Source organism: Wolffia australiana, chromosome 12, assembly GCF_029677425.1.
Source record: "Wolffia australiana isolate 7733 chromosome 12, ASM2967742v1".
NCBI classification, from domain to species: domain Eukaryota; kingdom Viridiplantae; phylum Streptophyta; class Magnoliopsida; order Alismatales; family Araceae; genus Wolffia; species Wolffia australiana.
The window spans coordinates 15,480,426-15,495,567 of NC_135846.1; the positions used below are offsets into that span (position 1 = coordinate 15,480,426).

At 41.1% G+C, this 15,142-nt stretch overlaps 3 protein-coding genes across 3 annotated transcripts; 2 read left to right on the forward strand and 1 right to left on the reverse strand.

The window, feature by feature from the left end:
• On the reverse strand, positions 1 to 1,850 carry LOC144710476 (F-box protein PP2-B1-like). The gene is made up of 3 exons (XM_078584267.1): positions 1,550 to 1,850; positions 1,232 to 1,350; positions 1 to 628 (listed from the first exon to the last, which is right to left on the reverse strand). The coding sequence occupies exons 1-3, from the start codon at positions 1,811 to 1,813 to the stop codon at positions 232 to 234; spliced, it is 780 nt and encodes a 259-aa protein (XP_078440393.1). The 5' UTR covers positions 1,814 to 1,850; the 3' UTR covers positions 1 to 231.
• A 101-nt stretch (positions 1,851 to 1,951) lies between these two features.
• Positions 1,952 to 4,210, forward strand: LOC144710425 (RNA-binding protein). The gene is made up of 5 exons (XM_078584190.1): positions 1,952 to 2,206; positions 2,633 to 2,741; positions 2,865 to 3,093; positions 3,386 to 3,505; positions 3,583 to 4,210. Exons 1-5 carry the CDS (start codon positions 2,130 to 2,132, stop codon positions 3,702 to 3,704), a joined length of 657 nt encoding a protein of 218 aa, XP_078440316.1. The 5' UTR covers positions 1,952 to 2,129; the 3' UTR covers positions 3,705 to 4,210.
• Positions 4,211 to 4,345: 135 nt separating this feature from the next.
• Positions 4,346 to 7,958, forward strand: PMP (putative type 1 membrane protein). Its single transcript, XM_078584189.1, has 11 exons — positions 4,346 to 4,500; positions 4,615 to 4,695; positions 5,370 to 5,465; positions 5,553 to 5,628; positions 5,707 to 5,799; positions 5,880 to 5,962; positions 6,049 to 6,153; positions 6,320 to 6,457; positions 6,689 to 6,791; positions 6,890 to 7,104; positions 7,700 to 7,958. Exons 1-11 carry the CDS (start codon positions 4,432 to 4,434, stop codon positions 7,766 to 7,768), a joined length of 1,128 nt encoding a protein of 375 aa, XP_078440315.1. The 5' UTR covers positions 4,346 to 4,431; the 3' UTR covers positions 7,769 to 7,958.
• The last annotated feature ends 7,184 nt before the right edge of the window (positions 7,959 to 15,142 follow it).

Here is a 15,142-nt window from a genome sequence, read left to right on the forward strand (position 1 = left end):
TAAACGACAACATAACCTAATATTCACAAGCTGGCTCTCTTTGTAAGAGAACGACATCTGGCTTACATATTCTGCAGAAAACTATATCAAAAAGTTCAAATTAAATATCATGGTATGAACACAACTAGTAGATACATTTGCTTCAAGAGGAATTTTACTTTAAATATGAACTCCGCACAAAGAAAAAGGGCCCAAAATTTGAAGGAACTGACCATCAGGAAAATCTCAGAATCAAAGTGCAGGCCTCAGTTCGATCCCCTCGACGAGCAGCCCATACTTCCAATGCCCTCCTACAGTCTCTGTCAAAGAAAATTCAACCTCCCCTTGCCTAGCATCATCACAGAAGAACGTACCCATCTCGATTTCCATCCACCCATCAGCTCTCTCGCGGGGTAATTGATCATTGTCCAGAGGAGAATTTCTCGGGTGAAGGCACACTGTTCTTTCGGAATTAACGACCCCGATCTTGATCGATGCCTGCTGGGGAAAATCCAGACCATTAGAATTCCTGGCGATCTTGAAGACGAGAAGAACGACGTAATTCATCTTCTCAGAGAGCATCTGGCAATTTATCCGCCCCCGGATCTCTAGCCAGCAAACACTCCTCAGAAGTGCGACACTTGAGAACCTGCACATCCACCATAATCCTTACTCCTCTGTTTAATTATATAAGTTTGATTAATTTTATTCATTTTTTCTCTCTATGTCAAAATTTCTTCATGTTTTGAGCAAGATTGCCGAAATTCCTTCTTGTGGTTTTCCTCATTGGATTAGCTCAGCTTTTAATCTCTTAATTCTTATTACGTAGTTGCATAATTCTATTCTATTGCATATGACAGTATAAAAAACAAGAAGGAAAAAGCTTGGCCAGACAGGAAACCTAGTATACTCTGTTTAATTGAGATAAGTATCATTAATTTTAATCATGTTTTCTCTTTATGTCAAACAATTTTCGCAACTCATAAAGTTGAACTAGGTTTTGGAAACACGGTATACTAGGTTTCCTGTCTGGTCAAGTTTTTTCCTCTTTGATTTTTATAATGTCAGATGCAATAGAATAGAACTATGCAACTACGTAATAAGAATTAAGAGATTAAACGCCGAACTAATACAATGAGGAAAACCACAAGAAGGAATTGCGGCTATCTTGCTCAAAACACAAATTCAAAAGGTTGGTTGATGTTTTTGGTACGAGACCATGTCAAACCGTTAATTAAGATGCTCCACATACCTTGATCCAGAGGTTGAAACCCATTGCCAGTAATTAGGAGAATCACTCCAGATAATTCTCAGCTCTTTTGCAGATAGCAAGAAAATCTTTTTCCCGCTTGATCTCTCTATTGCAAAGCTCTGATACGCAAGAAGTACATGACACGGGGAAATTAGCAACACTTCAGCAACCGGTTAATTTAGAAAAACGAATTTCAATTGCTAAACCGAAAACAAAAAATTCTACAAACGAAAAAAGACATTTTAAAAAGCGTTCTACAGATGAATTTCGCGGCAAAACTGAAATGAAATAGTGAAATATCGAGTTATGGTATTGAACCTTGCGGCCGCCGTCGATCAGAACGGAGTTGCAGAGACCAAAGTAAAGATCCTTGATGGAAGGGTACTCGATGCGACCATCCGCCCGGGAGATCCACTCCTGAGCATCGGACGGCAGGAATCGTTCCCAAAGGGCGTCAGATTCTGCGGCCGACTTGAAGACGGTAGACACCGCGGCCAACCGGCAAGAATCACGAGGCGAGGTGAAGCTGATGATCTGAGAGATGCATCCCTCCGGCAAACCGCAGATCCCTTCTTCGCTCATCGTCGTCGATCGATTTCTAGCGATGCTGTCTCGAAGGAACGGCGTTGAGCGTATTTATAGCTCGAATTTTCTTATTCGCGAAGATACTTGCCCGAATTAACCGCTCGAATTACGGAAGGTGAACTGACGGGACGGGACGGGACGGGACGGGACCGATTTTATAGGCCTATTAAGCCCAATAAAATCGGAGCAGTATTTAAATCGGAGCAGTTCGAAATTTGAATCAGACTTCCCGCCAGAAATCCCGGAGAACTGGCGGCGCCGCCGCGGAGAAGCTTTTGCCGGCAATCGGAATCGTATTGTAGTTGAAGGAGAGATGAAATCGGACGGTTCTTCTGGGAGGCAGTTTGGCCAGAGGACTCTTCCTCCTCTCTTTCCGATCCGCACGAGCAGGTAGATTGTTCATCGCATGGATTTATCTCGTCGGAAGAAGAATTGTTGATTGAATTCCTTTAAAAATTTCTCGATGGATTCATCAGCTTGAAGCGTTCGTTCAAGATTTAACAGAGGATTTATTATTATCTTTTGGATACGGAACTTCATTTGAGAGGCAGGTTTTTCATCACAATGATCTGTCTCGTTGGAAGACGAATTACGGATTGAGTTCCTCTTAGATTTATCAAAGGATTCATCTGCTTAAAGTATTTCTTATCTCTTCAAGATTTACAAAATGATTAGTTATCTTTAAGATAAGAACCTCCGTATGAGAGTCAGGTTGCTCTTCAGAATGATCTGTGTTGTTGGAAGACGAATTACAGATTGGGATCCTCTTAGATTTTTCAAAGGATTTATCAGCTTAAATATTTCTTGTTTGTGCAGTCCATCGGGAGAAGGATCGAGAACTTCGAAGAAGCGCGTTTCTCTCTCGGAGTTCTTAGATCGGAAGCTGGGAAAGAACAAGTCGAATTCTACTAACCGATCGGTTCAAGTCCGTCCACTTAATCAGGCTACCGCTACAAACTTTTGTGTCGCACGGCGTAAACCGACGTTGTTGTTCCCTGATCAGATGAACGAAATCGATGAAGAATTTGCTTTTTCTTGTATCTTGCAGGAAAAGCGATGTACCTTCTCCTCCTATCGATCTCCAGGCCGTTTATCCGCTGCAACAGAGGGCGAAAAAGGCGAAAGTGCTCCACTCGACGGCTCTGCGATTCTCCAGTTCATCTCGAGAGCAGAAGCAGAAAAAAGATCGATAACGAGCAACAATGACGAATTTGACGTCACCGAGGAACCCGAACCGCGTTCGAGGAAAAGGAATTACCAACTCGTGACTTCTGCCGGTACCAAGATCCATCGATCCGAATTCCCCCAATTCATCCAGTCATTATTTCCCTTCGGTATCTGATCATTGGAGAAGTTAAAAAAAATATTAATCTTTTGAAAGAAGATACTTAAGTTGCCACTGGAAGAAGAGATAAACATCCACGTGATCTGGTTATTATAATGCATCATGAATTAGAATTTTGACATTACCTTGCAGAATTTAGATTTGATTTATTGAATGGATCAGATCATTTGAGTTTATTTATATATCGAGAAATTAATATTTACATGTTCTTTCATCCCCTGAAGGTGATGAAGAGGAGCCGACTCCGGCGAAGCTGCTGCTTGTCCTAGCCGACGATCCAAAACCCGGAACGAAACTCAAATTCAACGCCAAGGACACACGAATTAAACCTCAGTTTGATCACTGTGAGTCAGAGAATCGCCGTTTGAATTTGCTCTAAGAAACATATCTCGTGTTCTTAAATTACATCTGTTCATTTCAGATGCCAGCGGTAGCGGACTTTGGGACAGCGATCGGGAAGGAGTAAACGGTGAAGAAGTAGGTTTCAAGGAAGTGTGGGAGGGGGTTGGCTCCGCCACTCTCGGCGGTCTCGAATGGCATTGAAATTTCATGTATCTCAAGTCTCCATCGAATCTACGCGGTATGCGCCGTTTCTAACCTCTTATTTTTGCGCAAGTATAGGATAACTCGCGAAATAGCAGACCGAGTTCTCCTGGCCCCGCATGCCAGGTGCTACTTTATCCATGTTCTGCAGCATGATGACAAAAGACAGTAATTTAAACTGGTTTTCCGCATGAGACTTTCATGCAAATTTTAATTTAGAGCTTTTTTGGTTTTGTGAGTTTAAATTAAAGAAATTCAGCCGAGCCCGACCTCATAGTTTTTACTGGTGTTTCTGGTGGAATCATCCCTGCTCATTTGGACGGATAACGGTTCATCATCCGCTCCGTCCATCCTGACCTCAGAACGGGAACGGAACGAAAGCCTTCGTATCTCCCGTTTCATCCCGTTCAGTGCCGTGACCGGCCGCCGTTCGGACGCATCTTCCGTTTCACTCGGCTGTTATACAAAGCGGATCTGGATCGGATCCTCAGAGATGGGTTATTCAGAAGTTTTTGTTCGGGAATGCGACAAGGACGGTTCTTTTAACCGTCCACATAGGCCGTCGGTATCCGAACCGTTTACTACGGTCCGATCTGAATCGGAAGGTCTGGATGAGACCACGTAGGCCGTCCGTCCCTACTTGGTGGCTTGCGTCGTATCTTTCCTGCCAGCCTGAGGGTTAGATCCGCGAGTGGAGAGAGCTGAGGATTCTCCGAGCTCGTCTGCCATGGATCCCAGAGTTCGCGCTTTCCACTTGGTGATCGTTGTATCCGGGCTTTGCCTTCTCCACGCCAGGGTTTGATCCTCTGCTTGCCTCATATTTCAATTTCTGGTTGATCGAAGATAATAACCCTATTCTTTATGACTGTTGGGAATCCTGTTTACCGGGTGATTTTTATCGTCCAAATAGGGGGGAAGCGGAAATTCTGTCCTCTTTCTCGATGGTTCTGAGAACAAGTTTATACGATCTAGCTCGGAGATCGGTGACGAGGTAATTTTTAGCTTCTGTAGATTTATTTCTGATGTTGCTTTTATTTTCCGAAGGAAGCCGCCTAGGGTTCTCTGCTTGTGGATGATCAGGATTTTTTATTACCTCTAAATAAATGTTCCTAATAAAATCGCCTAATATTGGGTTTCGAACGGGCTGAATCATCCCTTTATTCATTGTAAGTAATCGTTTTGGGAACCATTTCCGGACCGTTCCCTAATGGCAAAAAGAAAAAATCTATGGAGATTTCTAGAAGGAAAAGGCTGACAAATCCTCTGACCTCCAAACCCTCCCCTATAGACTTAAGTATGAGCCATATTCTTTTTTGATGGATGAAATCCCCAATGAATAAGAGCACTTCATTTTCTGTGGCGCGTGAGACTTTAGCTACTCCCGTATTTTTTAAATAATATGAATTAAGTGAAAAAAAGTAAGATAGGAGGCGAGAAAACTTTGGATTTTAATGGTATTAGAGTCTTATCCATCAAAATCAGAGTTAAATTTCTCCATTCATTCTTCTCCCTGTTTTGCGTGTCGAGATAGCCATCTGTTCTGCTACAATCAGCTATTTGAGAAGCAATGCATTCGCAGAACGCCTTACAAATCTTCTGTCCTATGCTTTTCCGGGCTATTCACGTATGTTTTCTCAGCAAAATTCAATTATTTATTTCTCTCAGGTCGATTCAATTTCTCTTTTGGAAGTTGCCGCCTCAGTATCTGTATTGCTCGGCATTGCTCCCTCCGCTTCGTTTACAGCCAAATCTCCGACCAAGGTCTTATGATTTTTCATTTCTTTGTACGTCTCGTTCTAATTCACGTCTGTTTATTACCTAATAAACATATGTTATTTTTTCTTGCAGTTAAACAAGTTCCTTCAGCCAAATCCGTTCATTAAGCCACGAGCTGTAGTTATGCTAGAAGTCCTGGGAGTCGGAGGTCGTCAAATTTTAATCATGCATCTTTCTTTTATTATCTTATTGATCATTTTTTCTTTAATTTCTTGTTGATCAACAGATTTATTGTCTGACTTGAACTCAATACTACCACGCGAAAAAACTTTGATAAGCAAGATTGGCGATTCAGGAAGCGCCCCCGTCGAACTTCTCGGTACACCTATTTGTATAGAATAGCTCTCGTATTATATTTTTATTGAATAACTGACACGTTTTAAATTTCGCTTTAAACAGGTGATGATGAAGTGCATCAGATTCCGATTGATGAATCCTTTGAATTTGATTCAGTCAGCGCCGACAGAGAATTTACCAATCTTGTGAGTGCCTTTCCCTTGAAGGAACTTTTAGGGCAAAGCATTTTTCCCCTCCAATTCATCATTGATATTGATATAGCATTATGCAGGCAAAATGGCTTGGTGGATCATATGTTGGGGGGATGGAATCACAGAACGGAGTGCTGGAGTTTCCTCTGCCCAGTGGCACAAGTTTGAAGCTTCATCTTTCAAAGGTCTGTTCTCTTGAAATTCCATATATAACGTTTCTTACAACCGTTTTTTTATGTTTTTTCTTCTGTGGCTGGCTGATCAATTTATGGTCCGAAAAAAGTCACTTTCACATTATGATCTATACTTTATCATTTTCCATTCGTTTAATGTCGATTTATTTTGTCGCAGAAATCAGATGAAGCTTTTGCTTCAGGTATTGTCTCTCTCGTCAGGGGTTTCACTGCAGCCAGGGAGATGCGAGACGATTTAGAAGCTAGCAAACAGAGTCCTGTGGCATTTTTGGCGGGAACTTTTAAGGGAATCAAGGTGATAATACTTAGTTGTTTTTCTTCGAAAAAAAATACTTGTCAGTTGTTTTAACTTATTATTTCGATTTTATAGATTTTTTCCGTTTAATTTGAAACAAAAGCGAGCAGTTGTCTATTTTTTATTAAATAAATTAAAGTTTGAAATTAGAAGTGAGACGCTTATAATTGGATTTATGTCTTACGCTATGTTCTATCATGATCTGATCAAACTTTTCCGATCGTGTGTTAGGCTCTTCGCGAGTCCGGTTCTGTTGAAATTGCCCAACAAGGTCTGGAGCTCTTTCATGTAGTGTTGACCAGATTATTTGGTTCACTGCAGACAACCTACCACGGTAATGCCATCGTTTTTTTAATATTAATTTGGCTCTATTTTTAAATTAAATGTCTGAATGTTTAGAATTTTTTATAATTGTGTGTATGGGTCTGGCAGGTGAGGTAGTGGGGATTTTGTTGATGAGCAGTGAGACTGAGGCTGTTGCTGTGGGCCCCATGCTTCCTGTGAAGCAGCTCCAAATGCCACCTCGATATTCTCGTTTGATGGCGGAGGTGCGATCCGGTAACGCTTCAGTTCCAGAAGTGATGCTCGTCAGGACGACACTTGCATGGGTCACTGGCATCCTCCTCCTCCTCTCTGTCCTAATTGGGGTAATCATTTCTCTGTTCCTTTGTCTCTATCCCCATTTCTCTCTCTATTTTACTCTAATATCTATCTATTTCTTTAATTCAAAAAAATATATATATCTATCTATTTCTGTCTTTCCTTCAATTTTCGTCCTGTCTCTATTTTTTAAAATATGTCTATCATCTGTATCCCTATTCCTATCTTAATCCCTAGCTCCATATATTTATTTTTTTATCTGAATTTATCTTCTCTCTTTATCTCAATCAATCTACCACCATTCCACTCTCTATTGTTCGGCCCATGATTATCTCTCTCTGGCTTTGTATTTCTATCTATATCTTTACCTTTATTTCTATAAATTTTTCTCTATCCCTATCCCTACTCTATCCCTGGTGCTATCTCTATCTCTATCTGACTCTATATTTCTCTCTTTTTTTGTCTCCATCGCTATATCCGGTTCTATCTTTACACCTCTTTCTCATCTTTATTCCTATCCTTATCTCTCTGGCTATATCTTCTCTAATTGTATATCGTTCTATCTATGTCCCCATGTCGATCAATATCTCTATGGATAAGTTAGTTCGTCACATGGTAAAAAAATCTTTTTTGTGCTTGCAGATATACTTCTTGCTTTACATGCCCTTCACGAGGGATACCCTTCTCTACTCCAACGTCAAGATGGACTGAAAAGGAGATATTATCGACCGCCCATCGGCCATGCGCTATTTCCAAGAATTATTTGGTTTCATCCTTTTTTAATATTCTGTAAAGTTTCCGCTGCCCTCACTGTTCAATAATGTGCGCAGGATCGCCATCCTCATTAATTTCTCCGAGCCAGACACAAAATATGGAAGAAAGCTAGTTTGTTTGTGAGTTAGCCTCTTCTGAGTTTGTTTTAATTAAGAATGGCTGAAGGTGTCTCGTTTAATTTGTTAAGCAAATTGGAACGAGGGAGATAATGCTAGTTTAATGTCAAATGAGATTTTTGTGAAAGAGGTTAAACCAGGAACAACTGAAGGAGATCACATTTTTGGCATAAGCAAGCTTTCACATGGCTCAGACATTTTCTTAGATTGAGTAGATTTAAAGGTGCACCCCACATCTTGTGGAATGGAGTGAAAGCTAGTTAATCACTAACTAGTATAAACCAAGAATTGATGAAGGCATCACAATTATGTCTAAAGTGATTGATGGGAAGCATCATCAAAGATTGTGAAAGCTACCAGGTGAAACTAGTAAGCCTGCATAGATTAGAGTAGGTCATGTGGTGCGGTGTGAACATTCACACCACTTAAGCGAGTGTTTGATCGCACAAACCCTCCCCTTGTGCAATCTTCAATGGGAATGTATGCGGGAATTTGCAACGCATATCGCACAAATTTGTACATATGATTACACATTTGTACATTATAATATTTTGCGCTAGAAAATATTTTCCATCATTAGTTATATAGCCAACATTCATTTTGAATAAGTTATTTATAAGTATGAAATTAGTATATTTCTACGTAGTAATAATAAGAGTTTATCATCCTTAGATATCTAGTCGGCATTCATTGTGAATAAATATTTTATAAGTATAAAATTAATAGTAATTTTCTGACGCAATAATAATAGTTTATAAATAATTCATTTTGAATGAATTATTTATAAGTATGAAATTAACATCGAAATTATTTTTCGTATAATTAAAAATATTCATACAAATATTTTCTGATATTTATACATAAATATATATTCCTAGGTGTGAAAACTTTTTATAAAGTCTTTTCTAATTTAGGCAGTCCTTATACAGCAGGTTTCTCAAACATATTACATGAGTAGTGACTAATAGCCTCATAATTTTACTAATTGCCATTAATTAATATTTTAACATATAGTAGACGCATAATGAAATATGGAATGCCACAACTAGTATCAATACATAAACCAATGTCTAAATGGTTCAGCAGTTTGAAGAAAAAAAACGAACCTAATCAGCACTCAGGTCTTCGTCACTATCTCTGTTTGTTTGCTTGGTATCATTGTTGACGTCATCTTTCGCTGGCTACCAACAGTTGAGCATCATTAGAAACTCGATGTCAACCTGGATTGCTTATGGTTGATGACGACAAGACCGACAAGAAGAATCTTTCTAAGGACACAGTTATTCCCGAGACCAATAGGAATTCCTTTGCAACCATTGCTTACCCTAGATATGAATGTTCACATGTTACCTTCCACCAGTGCAATGGTTATATTTCTTAAGAGGAGGTGAGATAGTGTATACATCTAGCCCATGCCATGGATCAATGGTTGGTGTTTGCTTGTTGTCTAGTAATAACTCGTCTAGTGCTTCACTAAAAAAAGTTGTAGATGTCCATGCGAAATGAAAACATCCAGAAGAAACTGTACGAAGTAAGCTCCCATTGGTGACTTCGCATGTATGTAATAAAACCTTCACATATAATATTACTTCATCCTGATGGTGCAGTCTACTAACCATAGCTTCATGGACGATCAATGAGTGCAGCAACGGTGAAGGCCTGGATCCGACTGACGATCCATGCATATTTAGTCATCTTAGTCTTCATTGCCTCACAAGTATTGTAAACAAATGTACCTTGTCATGTCGATATAACGTTGTTAACTCAAAACATCCTTGCATCTTTGATACCACGCACAACATTATCCAAATATTTGTTATTGCTTTTATGAAAACAATGGCTTCATTTGTAGTTGGCACCTTTGATTGGAATGGGAGGGCGGTGGCCATCTTCGAGGGATTGCAATATACTTGCAAAATCCTTAATCATTTCCTATTCCTCATCAACTAGCACTGTTTTTTTAACTCATTCTACACAATGATATCTAGAACATCCCTCTTCTCGACACCAGCTATGAGCATGGCGTACATATAATTCCACCTTTTTGGGCAGTCCAAGGGAACTCTTCTCTAGTCAAGTAGCCCAAACTATTTGCATAACACTACATAGGGCTCTTCATGTTGAGTTGAACCATGTTTACAATGACTATCTCCTTGAGCCGAAGTATGACATCACCTAATGTAGATGTATCGAAGTCATCAAACGCGTCGTGTTGTTATCTATCATTGACCCCAAGGATATTGTCAGCGTCTATTGATAAACCAGAATTTGCGTTAAATAAGTCATTTTGAAGTTCTGATTTATGCAACAATATTTATAAAATGTTCCTTAGAACAGGGTAAGGGTTGAATCCACAAAGAGCAGTTAATTTGGGAGTAAATTTCATTTCAAAGATATTTTAAAATAATTATTTTATTTTTCTTGATTTTTCAGTATTTTCTAAATAGAAAAATGAATGAACTAAATGAAAACTAGTCAAAACTATTTTAAATAAATAAAATACATACTTATTTTATTTTAGATAAGTTCTAATAATTAAATGTGATTTTTTTAGGAATTATGATTAAATTATTAGGGGAATAAATAAGATTCAACGTCAAAGAAAACATTTGGCCTCAATCTCTGGACAGTGGCACTCCGCTAGACGGGTAGTAGACTGAAAACGCTGTAATTTTTGCTGCATGAGGAATTTTTCAGTGACATTTTATGCGTTAGAAAGCTTGAAGTCTCGACTATCCATTGGAATTATAGAGAAAAAGATGAGAAATTAAAATCGAACATTCAAGAGATCACACAAAGCTTGTTGTTACTTCCCCCTAGGGTCAAGTGGTGCCCATTCTCCAGAATCTTGAACACCCTTGAACTCGCTCTCCCAAACTCTTGTGGAACAAGAATGGATCAAAGAAAAATGATGCACTAGGCCTCCAACAACAAGTTGTGAGTAGAAATCCAAGATGAGATACAATGAGAGGGAAGAATAGAGAAAATAGAAGTGTTCTAACTCTCCCAGATATTGGATTTAATTGCAAGGGCATGGAAGGCTTGGATTTCTTGATTTTCATCCTAGGTCCATGTGCCCTGCTTATCAGATTTTAAAATAGATCTTTCAATTGTGGGTTAGTTCTACAATTAGGGTCTTTAGTTGACCAAATCTTTAAGGAGGTTTAAATGGGATTCTAGAATGGGCTTCTTGTGTATTTGGCCTCCTCTTATTATCCATTAGATGGCTTAAGTTTATTCTTTCCCCCCATTTGTATCTCAAATTCACCATTGTATTTACCTAAGTCCTATTTTTCAAATAATACTCCAAAAAGATGTAAGAAATCCACTTAACTCTAAGGAGTCAAGTTGGGTTAGTCTAAAAAATCAAAAAAATATATAAAAATATTGCTTAGGAAAATAAATCATAAAAATTTCATTTTATCCTTAAGTTGTGAATAATGCTAGTGCAAATCTAAAAAATGTGGCAAAAAAGAAGCATAAAAGTATTATTTTATTGATCGAATTTGATGTTATCATCTATAATGAGTGGCTCTGATGGCCCTTCCGTCACACGTAGGGAGCTCAACCCAGCCTGGACTACATGGCCGATGATGTGCGGAGTGCAGAGCATGTGTCTTATTGCACTAAACTGAGGGTTTACTGACTTCAATTCTTCGTCTAGAATACTTATCATATTTCTGCTATTTAATGCATTGTTTATGGTCACTACACACACCTGCATAAGATTGAGTCATGTTGATTAGAAGAACCGAGATAAATTCAGTGATGTCATTCATAACGAAGTCACACTTACCTTTAACTTCAATTCAAACTCCTCCAAAATTTGAAGAATCCATGCACTCATATTTTCCTCGATGGGGGGGCCTTTCAACTAGTGTATGACTAGTATATGCTCACATAGTTTCCACTATGAGTCTAACCAATTCACAGTCGCCCCTAAGAGTAGAATGTCGTTTTCCAATGTCCATGCGTCAAGATTAAATGATACTCGGACAATGTCGGCCAATTTTCTTTGGATGCTCTTCTCCATATCTTCGCAGAGTGAATGTGCTTTTGCCTTGATAGCCCTCAACGATGGGACTGATATATCTTCTTCTACAATGTAACACAGAAGTCTCATGAATTAGTTATTCCTAACAATAGCGCACAAGGAAATGGAAAGACATATGAAGTGCACTAGTTCTTCTTTGGTCTTCTCTGTTGTACACCATTATAATATTTTTTCGTACTATCTGATGTGTCAAACAAGCCTGTTATTGACCTCTCTTCCGGAACTAGACTTACCTTTGCCTTCAAGGTAACAAATGTTTTATGGTGGAACCTTTTCTGATGTCTCCATTATGGAGTTCTACTTTGATATTTTTTATGGTCTACAATGGCACCACACAAGTTTCATTTGAATTTCATTTTGCCCAAATTGGTATAGTGCCTTTACGCATCGCATGCGTTAAGGAAAGTTATTTTATCTTTGTTGTTTGCGCTATTGTCATGTAATTCATCTTCTGTAGACATTTCTACAAGATTTAGTCCATGTGAAGGCGTACCAATTTACATCCTACAAATTTTCAGTTTGGCAAAACGAATAGAGTGTCAGGATAGTTGATACATTAGAATATCAAAGAAATTAAGAGATAGATAAAGTCAAAGGAAGAAATTGATAAACAGATAGAGTCCGAATAAGAGCGAGAGTGTGGGAGTGAGTGATAGAGTCAGAGGAAGAAATTGATAAACAGATAGAGTCCGAATAAGAGCGAGAGTGTGGGAGTGAGTGATAGAGTCAGAGGAAGAAATCAAAAAATTAAGAAATAGAAAGAGTAAGAGCGAGTGTGACAGAACAAGTATAGGATAGCTTGGTGGTAGTGGGCCTTGCTCACCAACCACCAGGTCCTTTGTTCTAAACCTCTTGGGCGCACTCCTCTAAACAAAATTATGTCTATATGAAATTTGAATATTGTGATGGTCAGAGCTTCTCTGTCCTCCGAATTCAGCAATTTCACCATAACTTTTGCTACATACCTCTAATTGAGCTGATTTTTATTCCATTTGATCCAGAAGGCCTTAATCCATTGGAATCCTTTACAAAATTGTCTCAAATGAAGCACTATAGCTTTAGATCGAGGGAATTGAAGCTTCAAGGTGTGCTTTTCCATTCAAAATTTTAATTGGAAATATCTCACAATTTATTGAACGAAAATATATCAAATTGGGGCTCTATTGGTTCGTCTCAGCGAGGTACGTCTATTAGTATTATTTTTTTGCCACATCCTTTGACTTTTACAAAGATTTTTATGTTTTAAAAGATATATTACCGAGCATATTTCCGCAGCCGCGTAATCCGATGTGGGCCCCTTAAGGGGCAGTGCCTCCCTACTGGCCGCCTGACGTGTCACACACGTCAGTAGGCCAGCGAGGATCGAAGGGTGACGTGGTCAAGCCAACGGCTTGTTCTTCTGACATGTATCCCACGTTAGAAGACTACGACTCGGCCCCACCCGCCGTGGGTTTCATCCAGGCCATAGGATACGCCAGCGTGGACGAATCCAACGGCTCATATTAAACTAAAAATGGAAAAAAACAGAAAAATAAAAAACAAAATAAAGATTCACCCATGACACATCCGACAACATTAAATGTTGTCAGGAGTGCAACAGTCAACAGGCCCATCTGGACCGTTGTGATGCCCACGTGGCACAATCGCGACTGTCCGATTGATGGACCCATGGACCCAAGCTCTAACGATCAAAAATTTGAGCCGTTGGGATTAAATGCCGACGGCTCAATAACTGCCCCTTTTTGCCTCGAAAGCATTGATCTGGCGACGTCAGATCTGAGGGATGATATTAAATCGAAACACTTGATCGCTCCTCTCTCCACCATTGGATTTGCCACGTTTGCTGCTACCAGAATTGATGGGGAACAACGGGTCGGGATCGACGACCGTTCCGAATCAATTGGATCAACCTAGGGAAATGCAAATATGGATGAATGAGTATGCAGCGGAAAATCAAGAGGAGTACTAAACAGATGACCCACGGAAATCATAGCCACCATAGCTACAGCAATGAAGGATCTGGGAACGCCGAAGCTTCCCAATACCCTGAGGTTCGAGGCGAACGGATGCGACGTGGTCACAGTTACGATCGCTCGTGCCAAACACCTTCAAGCGTTCTACCAAGTCCGCACGAAGAGAACCCAATTTCCCACCCCAATTACGATACTCTCTCTAGTCCTAGCCCCAGCGGTGGAGACGCACTCGGGTAGTACTGAAGGAAATCAACAAAACTCGAAGGGCCAGCTGCAAGCATACCTGCAGGCTGAAGCCCGGTCAGCGATGACGAGTGACGACGGGTAGTCCAGAAGGGAAGACCCACCTGCAAAGTAGCAACAGATCTGAGGCAAGATCCGGATCACCAGGTAGCAGTGGCGATCGAGAAGCCCAATGCGTCGTCTGGCAGGGGCGAGCTCAACACGTCCGGGCGGCGGTGACCAGACAACTCAAGCCCAACGATTCCCCAATTGACGAGGGAAGCGGGCCGGTCATTAAAGATCGTGTTCCGCGACGATGTGCTGGAGGCAAGGAAACAAGGCTGCTGGCGGGGACCGAGACACGAGGTACAGCGATCGTAGGAGAACCAGGCAGGGGCGCTGCAGACAGGCACAGATGGCGGTAGACCGGCGGCTGGCTGCGAGCGGCGGATCGGCGGCAGGAGAGGGAGGGGAACCGTCGGCTTCTCTCTCGGCCAGCTGCGATTGCCTTGTGGAAGGGGCCTTAGGTGGGGCCCGCCTGGCATTGTAGAGACGCCGGGGTGGGAGCCGACCAGATGGGGCCCGTAGAGATTTTGCGAGCACGCGTACGCGCGCGGAAGTTTGACCGGCGGGTGGTCGGTCAGATAGCCAAACGGGCGCGCCTGCCCGTTTCCGGTGGGGGCGCCTGTTGGGTTGTCCTGGCCGCGGCGGCTATTGGCGGCGGCGGCTAGAGGGGCACAAGGGGCGCCGGTTGCTCGGATTGGAGGGGAGGGAGAGGCGGTCGTTCTCCCTCTTGCCACGGCGGCGGCGGCTGCCGATATGATGGCCGGCGGCAGCAGGGCGACGGCATTCGAGATCCTTGTGGATCTGGAGAGAGGTTGCCCTCAACCCAGATCCGCGGACTCGGCGGATCTCCCAGGAGGTCTCAACCGGGAGATCACGGGCC

Coding starts and splice junctions, on each gene's coding strand:
- LOC144710476 (XM_078584267.1), bottom strand. CDS start 1,813: ATGAGCGAAGAAGGGATCTGCGGTTTGCCGGAGGGATGCATCTCTCAG. Junction 1,351..1,549: donor TGATCGACGGCGGCCGCAAG/GTTCAATACCAT, acceptor CTTGCGTATCAG/AGCTTTGCAATAGAGAGATC. Junction 629..1,231: donor GTTTCAACCTCTGGATCAAG/GTATGTGGAGCA, acceptor GTGGATGTGCAG/GTTCTCAAGTGTCGCACTTC.
- LOC144710425 (XM_078584190.1), top strand. CDS start 2,130: ATGAAATCGGACGGTTCTTCTGGGAGGCAGTTTGGCCAGAGGACTCTT. Junction 2,207..2,632: donor TTTCCGATCCGCACGAGCAG/GTAGATTGTTCA, acceptor TTGTTTGTGCAG/TCCATCGGGAGAAGGATCGA. Junction 3,506..3,582: donor TAAACCTCAGTTTGATCACT/GTGAGTCAGAGA, acceptor TGTTCATTTCAG/ATGCCAGCGGTAGCGGACTT.
- PMP (XM_078584189.1), top strand. CDS start 4,432: ATGGATCCCAGAGTTCGCGCTTTCCACTTGGTGATCGTTGTATCCGGG. Junction 5,963..6,048: donor ACAGAGAATTTACCAATCTT/GTGAGTGCCTTT, acceptor AGCATTATGCAG/GCAAAATGGCTTGGTGGATC. Junction 6,792..6,889: donor ACTGCAGACAACCTACCACG/GTAATGCCATCG, acceptor TGGGTCTGGCAG/GTGAGGTAGTGGGGATTTTG.